Source organism: Colossoma macropomum, unplaced genomic scaffold, assembly GCF_904425465.1.
Source record: "Colossoma macropomum unplaced genomic scaffold, Colossoma_macropomum, whole genome shotgun sequence".
NCBI lineage: Eukaryota > Metazoa > Chordata > Actinopteri > Characiformes > Serrasalmidae > Colossoma > Colossoma macropomum.
Window position 1 is genome coordinate 65,906 of NW_023495176.1, and position 6,000 is coordinate 71,905.

The window sequence follows — 6,000 nt, forward strand, 5'->3', positions numbered from 1 at the left end:
AACTTAAGGTTGTCTTGGGCAATTCACCTTCATATCTGAAGATACACAGAACTGCACACCAGTCAGAATCACCCTTCATGTAGTTAATAGCCTGTCAGAACAGTCATTAATTCATCAGTGTGAGGAAAACAGCAAAAAACATATTTACCTGAAAATCTAAATCATTTCTCAGTATTCAGTGTGACTATTCTTCGCCTTTATTGCAGCTTCTATTCTTTCCAGAAGACTCATTTTTTAAATTCCTCAAAGAAATCTGGAAAGCTATTTTTCCACACCTCCAAATTTCATTTGTGAAAGTTGGTAGCATTTTTTTCTTTTTCACAGTTCAAGTCATCCTAAACATATCTGGACCCTGTAGTGGTCAGTCCTTAGTTCTGAGAACACCTGCAGCTTTCTTGGTTGAATTTCAAATGTTCTTCCTTTTTTGTCTGTGTCTTTTTCTCAGTGATGCTTCCTGACAGCTACACATCCTTTCAGACCCATAGTGAGGGCGTTCAGAGGGCTTGACCTCACTATATGTATTTATTGGAACTTAGTACACAGTTAAGCGTTTGTTGTATTTTCAGTTAAATTTGAAGCTGACAGAAAACTATGTCATGTACTTGGATTTACCTCTTCAAATATCATTTGACGCGCTGATCTGTCCTCCTCCACAACAAACTGAAAGCTGTTTAAAGAGTGTAAATTCATCTACAAGGTTTACTGCACTGTGCAAAAGTCTGAGACCACTGTTCTTTTATTTAACTTCCAGCTGAAAAGGCCACTAAGTACAAGTTCCTTATTTTTCAGGACATTTCTCTGAGGAGATTAGATGTATGATAATCCACTTGCACAAGGAAGGAGAAAGTCAAAGTAAGTCAGGTGTAAAACACAGGAGTTTTCAAAACTTGAGTGCAACAAGTTTTTAACACAACAATATGGGACTCCTAACAAATATGCAAACCTGGTAGACCAGCAAAACTGCCACCATGAAATAAACAGAACAATGTTAGAAATGAAGGTTCTGTGCAGGTATATTTGTTGTTCATCAAGGTATAAATAATGTAAATGTTCCCTCAAATGTACAACAGTGGTTTTAAGGTCCTGTATAAGGCTTTTCCAGGTGAAAAGTACATATTTATACCTTTTCATAACCTAATGTTTTAAATCAGGACAATAAAATAAAAAGCCTGGAGACGAGACGGGGTGTGTGGAGTCAGTACAGCTTAGAAAATATCATTTGAATGAAACTGAACTGAATGAAATAGCAGAGAAAATCTTTCTGTGATCATGTTTCATTCAGAACTTTAATTCTTCTTCTTTTCTGCAGGTTTTCAGAGTCAGACTCTCACTCAGTCTGAAGCTGTGGTTAAAACACCTGGAGAATCTCATAAACTGACCTGTACAGCATCTGGATTCTCATTCAGTAGCTATGCTATGTCCTGGATCAGACAGGCTCCTGGAAAAGGACTGGAATGGATTGCATATATTGGCACATCCAGCACTCCCATCTGCTATTCCCAGTCAGTCCAGGGAAGATTCACGATCTCCAGATCCGACTCCAGCAGTCAGCTGTACTTACAGATGAACAGCCTGAAGAGTGAAGACACTGCTGTGTATTACTGTGCAAGACGAGACTCACAGTGATAGAAAACAGTGACAGAGCTGTACAAAAACACTTCGTCATTTATGTACAGTAAAGCTTACATGCAGTGGTGCTCAGTGACTCAGAGTACTGTTCAGTTTCTCTGAGCCTCAGAGAGCCACTTATCACTTTGCCACTACAGCAGTGTTTATATAAGTACATATCGATTTAACATTAATATAATAATGAGCTGGAGGAATTTGCGGGGGACAGGGTCGTCTGGGATTCTCTGCTCTCCCAACTGCTGCCGCGACCCTATCTGGACTAAGCGGTTAACGATGATGATGATAATTATAATAATGTAAATTTAATTAAGATGTCATTTTTCAGATCAGTAACTACTTTTTATGCATTTGTTGATTCAAGTCCAGAGTGTAGCACATGAATATAACTGGTATTTTGACCTAAAATATGCTTTATAATTTACATTACCTTTTTCAAAAATGTTGCATGTGGAAATGTGATGTAACAGAAATAGCCTGTTTTTGGTAACACCTTTCATTAGGGCAGTGTTCATAAAGCTACATGACAACTGCATACACATGTAATGGCAACTGGCATAAACCTTATTAAACATCTGTCATAAAGGTCTTCAACTTTGTTTTCAAGTTGATGTTACATGTGGCATGAAATTGTTTTTTTCTGACATTGGGCTGTCGACACTTTTTAGGGTGAAATGTCATCATAACAACTGTTGCTAGGTAGTTTGTATGTTGTTACTTGGTGGCTGCTGTGGTATTGTAGGTGGTTGCAAATATGTTGCTAAGCAGCTGCAAAGGAGGCAGTTGCTATGGTGTTGCTAAGTGGTTGCTAGGGCATTGCTAGGTGGTCATGCTTCGGCAGCGTTTATGAAGCTTCATGACACCTACATAAGCTTATTATGGAAACCAACAAACATTTAAAGGTTAATTACATTAAGCACCATCTGTAATAAAGGCTCTCAACGCTGATGTCAAGTTGACTTTACACATGACATGAAATGGGCTGTCAGGACAGTTTTTGGGTAAAACGACATCATAACAACTGATTGTGTTGCTTAGTATACAGCACAGTTACATAATGCTGATAAAGTGACATTTACAAATGCTTAAATTAAAGTTATTTTACCTACGAGCCACAGAAACTCACCCATATCTTTTTCAGGCTATGTCATATTATTAGCATTGACAATGTTATATACAGTGAGCTACAATGTTTGTCATATTACCCCAGAAACAGTCATGATAACCTAATGTCATTAAAAAATCTATAGATGTTATGTCAACTTTACATCAAAGCTGGCGAATGCTACATACATGTACATTACATGTTGCTTGTTGGAATAAGTGTTTATAGGTCTGTGTTAGTCTTATGTAGAGTAATGAACATTCTCCTACAGTAAAGTGTAAACCGATTTTTTATTTATGATCTACTGTTAAGATCTGTTTGTAAAATCTACTACCAGAACCTAAAAGTGGTCAAAGAACACCACAAATATTACCGTTACTTCTTCATTATGCTTATTTGATTTGTTTAGTATCTGACAAATTTGGGCCCTACAACATGAACAAACCTTACAATTAGTCAATCTCAAACTCAATGTATGAAGAAAATGCAAAATGAAAGTATATAAACAGTATCAGACTTGACTGTGTTTAGGCTCAGTGCTGTAATAAAAGCATTAAAACTCTCATAGAGGATCAATAAAAGATCTGGAGTGTAACGGTGGTAAAGCTTTACTTGAAATTTGATGCATAACATTGACATAACCATGCCATACTATATTGACAAAAGTATTGGGACACGTACACATTACACCTAAGAGAGCTTTTATGACACTTTATGGCACTGATGTTGGACGAGAGGTCCTGGCTCACAATCTCCATTCTAGTTCATGCCAAAGGTGTTTGATGGGGTTGAGGTCAGGGCTCTGTGAGGGCCAGTCGAGTTCTTCCACACCAAACTAACCCAGCCATGCCTTTATGGACCTTGCTTAGTGCGCTGGTGCTCAGTCATGCTGGAACAGAAAAGATTCTTCCCCAAACTGTTCACTCAAAGTTGGAAGCATATAATTGTCCAAAATGTCTTGGTCTGCTGAAGCATTAAGATTTCCCTTCACTGGAATTAAGGCCAAACCCTGAAAACAACCCCAAAGCTTCATCCCTCCTCCACCAAACTTTACAGCTGGCATAATGCAGTCAAGCAGGTAATGTTCTCCTGGCATTCGCCAAACCCAGACTCGTCCATCAGACTGACAGATAGAGAAGTGTGATTCGTTACTCCACAAAATATGTTTCCATTGCTCCAGGATCCAGTGGTGGCGCTTTACACCTCTCCATCCAATGCTTGGCAAGTGCTTGGTGACGTAAGGCTTGCATGCAGCTGCTTCGCCATGGAAACCCATGCCATTAAGCTCCTGGCACAGTTTTTGTGCTGATGTTAATGCCAGAGGAGGTTTGGAACAGTAGAACAGTTACTGAGTCAGCAGAGCGTTGGCGACTTTTATGCACTATGCTCCTCAGCACTCGGCGACCCGCTCAGTAACTTTACATGGTGGGAAGACATTTTGCAAACTGACTTGTTGCTATGGTAGCATACTATTACAACACCATGTTCGAATTCAGTGAGCTCTTTAGAGTGACCCATTCTTTCATAAATGTGTGTAAAGTCAGACTACATGGCTACATGCTTGATTTTATACATCTGTGCTAATGGGACTGAATGGAACACCTGAATTCAATAAATAAGAGATGTGAACCCATACATGTATTGTATATTGTACAATATATATAATTACAGTTATTTATTTTCTTAGAAATTCTGCCTTTTACTGTAATTCAGCAGTTTTATTAATTAGTCCAGTTATTCTGGCATCATAATTATAACAGGGACAACCATTAAAATAAAAGCAATTGTCTGTGAAATCAATCATTTTTTGTGTTTTTGGGAATTTACAGTCTATTTCTGTACATAAAAAATGCCAGTGTTAAAATGCAATATTTGTATGGTTTAGTTACATTCATATACCCTTAATAAAACAAGTATTGATCATTACATTTTACAATATTTTGACAGGGAAAATATTGTTACAGTGTTTTGTTTTACAGTGTATTCATCTATCATAACATCAAACATTATGAAAACTATCATGGCGATTATCAGTAATGTTAACATGACACTGTTTTATTTACTGTTTATATAGCAGAGTTGATGTTACTGTAGTAGTGTCTCTGATATCAGGCACATAATCATATCTACATTAAGATTAGAGCAGCTGTATGCAAATATTCTTCCCTCTAATACATATTTAAGCAGATGGAGGTGAAGACCAGCACCTTTCACTTGTTCAGCATCAACTCCACACCATGTTCTCTACATCTCTGCTGCTGCTGCTGACCACTGTGACCTGTGAGTGCTTTTGGACTTACTGCAGAACAGTTTATGCATATTTATGGATTTTCCACTTCATAATGTTTTAACATTTTTAGGTGTTCACAGTGTTGAGCTGACCCAGCCTGGATCCATGGTCAAAATTCCTGGTCAGTCGATGTCACTGACCTATAAAGTTTCTGGATATTCACTGACTGATTGGAGCTACTGTACATACTGGATATGGCAGCCTGCAGGAAAAGCTCTGGAGTGGGTTGTAAGGACATGTGGTGGTGGTTACACTGACTACAGCGATAAACTGAAAAGCAGGTTTGAAGTTACCAGTGATTCTACCAGCAGCACAGTGACCTTAAGAGGACAGAATCTGCAGACTGGAGACACAGCTGTGTATTACTGCCCTCGTCAATGGCACAGAGAGACAACCCTGTACAAAAACACCCCTGCTAGTCTTTTAAAAGATCACAGTCAGTACCACATAAAACCAGGAGGGGCAGTCTTCACTATTAAAACTCCAGTTTGATCAGATCTTTCAAAATTCCACAGATTTTTTAATATTTCTGCTTTATTCAGTGGTTGAGATTTTTTTTTTTTCTCCAGAAATGTATGCATCTTTCTGGAGATAGAAACCAGGGGTCATGATGTCTACAATACAAATATGTTCATTTTATTTACTACCCAAAACCACCAACGAACCTGCACGTCTCCTGAGCTTTTGTGTACAATGTGATATTGATAATATAAATGGTAAATGTAAAAATATGCTTTCTTTGGGAAATATTTTGTCTTACAGTGCCATTAATGTACCTTTCCATTATCCTTATCTCACAACTACTGTAAAATAATGTTTCAGGCCTCAGGCAGCCATTACCATTTCCTATAATAACTGTCTGTGAGGGAGCTTTGAGAGGCATTGAACTCTTCAGACATCCTGTTTCTATCACTACCACTGTGAGCAATTCTGCTTGGTAAGTTTCTCTAACATGGAACATTTTATGAAGAATAACAGG

At 38.1% G+C, this 6,000-nt stretch overlaps 1 gene segment (V, D, J or C); it reads left to right on the forward strand.

Annotated features, from left to right (window-relative positions):
* The first annotated feature begins 4,968 nt into the window (after positions 1-4,968).
* Positions 4,969-5,513, forward strand: LOC118801097. The segment is given in 2 exon segments: positions 4,969-5,011; positions 5,092-5,513. Coding segments are annotated over 2 exon segments (465 nt in total).
* The last annotated feature ends 487 nt before the right edge of the window (positions 5,514-6,000 follow it).